The sequence below is a fragment of the Pterocles gutturalis genome, unplaced genomic scaffold, assembly GCF_000699245.1.
Source record: "Pterocles gutturalis isolate BGI_N339 unplaced genomic scaffold, ASM69924v1 scaffold23421, whole genome shotgun sequence".
NCBI classification, from domain to species: Eukaryota; Metazoa; Chordata; class Aves; order Pterocliformes; family Pteroclidae; genus Pterocles; species Pterocles gutturalis.
The window spans coordinates 2,127-3,147 of NW_010106100.1; the positions used below are offsets into that span (position 1 = coordinate 2,127).

Below are 1,021 nucleotides of genomic sequence, written 5' to 3' on the forward strand. Positions count from 1 at the left end.
AGAGAGCCCGTGTTGGGGTGGACCTGCTCTTTTGCTTGCATACATAGGCGGAGTAGCTCTCCTTCCTGTTCTTGCTGTGCTTCTTGTCATCTTTCTTCTGGGTCTTACACTTTTTGGCCCTTCTCTGGGACTGGAGAGGACATGGCTGTCTCATTGCTCTGTTTCTGACAAAAAAAAAAAAAAAAAAAAAAAAAACAAACCCAAAACGTATGGGTCCTGCGCTTAGGGTTCCTGCTGGTGTGAATCCCAGTCTCATAAGTTACCCTGATGTTTCTTTGATTCATCGCTTATTTCTTACCTCTTAAATGTCACTGAGCTGACTAGTGCCTTTTATTATTCCTCACTAGCTGTCAAGAGGAAGCCAAATTATACTACTGTACATGAGGCAGTGAAAGCTGGTGATGTAGAACAGCTGGCATCAATGATAAAAAGTGGAACCGGTATTAACGAGGCGGATTTAGTCCACAAATTCACACCATTGCACTGTGCTGCACACTCTGGAAGTCTGGAGGTAAAACATTATGTTAGTGTTCAGACACAAGAAGGTTTTTATGGGTTAATGTTTTCCTTCTTTGGAAGAGGCTGGACACAACATTGCTAGCTGTGATCAAGCCAAATCAATAAGCTCTGCGCTTTTTTTTTCCTCATTAAATATATTCACCAAGAGCAGAAGTACAGGATTCTAGGTTTTCATTTTGCCTTGATTTCTTACTCTGAGCAAAGTGTACCCTATGGCCTCCCTTCCAGACTCATGATCTTCTTTGTCCCTATTACGTTTCCCCCTTCTCTTGGGAAACCAGAAAATCGTGTAGGATGTGTAAAATGTTCTGCAGGTTATTGAAAGAGGTGAGAAGTGACCTGAAAACATATTCATTCTGTTTACCTGTCCTGTCTGTATCCTGTCCCGTGGCTCATTCTCTATAGGACTAGTCCTAATACATTGTATTTTAATAAATGAAAACATTGAATATTGATGGAGAAATCAGCAGGTGCTTGCCTGAATGTTTTGAACTTCCAGGAG

General features: G+C 41.4%; 1 protein-coding gene across 1 annotated transcript in view; it reads left to right on the forward strand.

The window, feature by feature from the left end:
• Positions 1-347: 347 nt before the first annotated feature.
• ANKRD42 (ankyrin repeat domain 42) overlaps positions 348-1,021 on the forward strand; it is a gene marked incomplete at its 5' end in the record, with an annotated part of 14,640 nt that continues 13,966 nt past the window's right edge. Inside the window, one exon of the mRNA XM_010087666.1 lies at positions 348-511. Within this exon, the coding sequence (XP_010085968.1) occupies positions 348-511 (164 nt within the window). The remainder of the gene's footprint in view (positions 512-1,021) is intronic.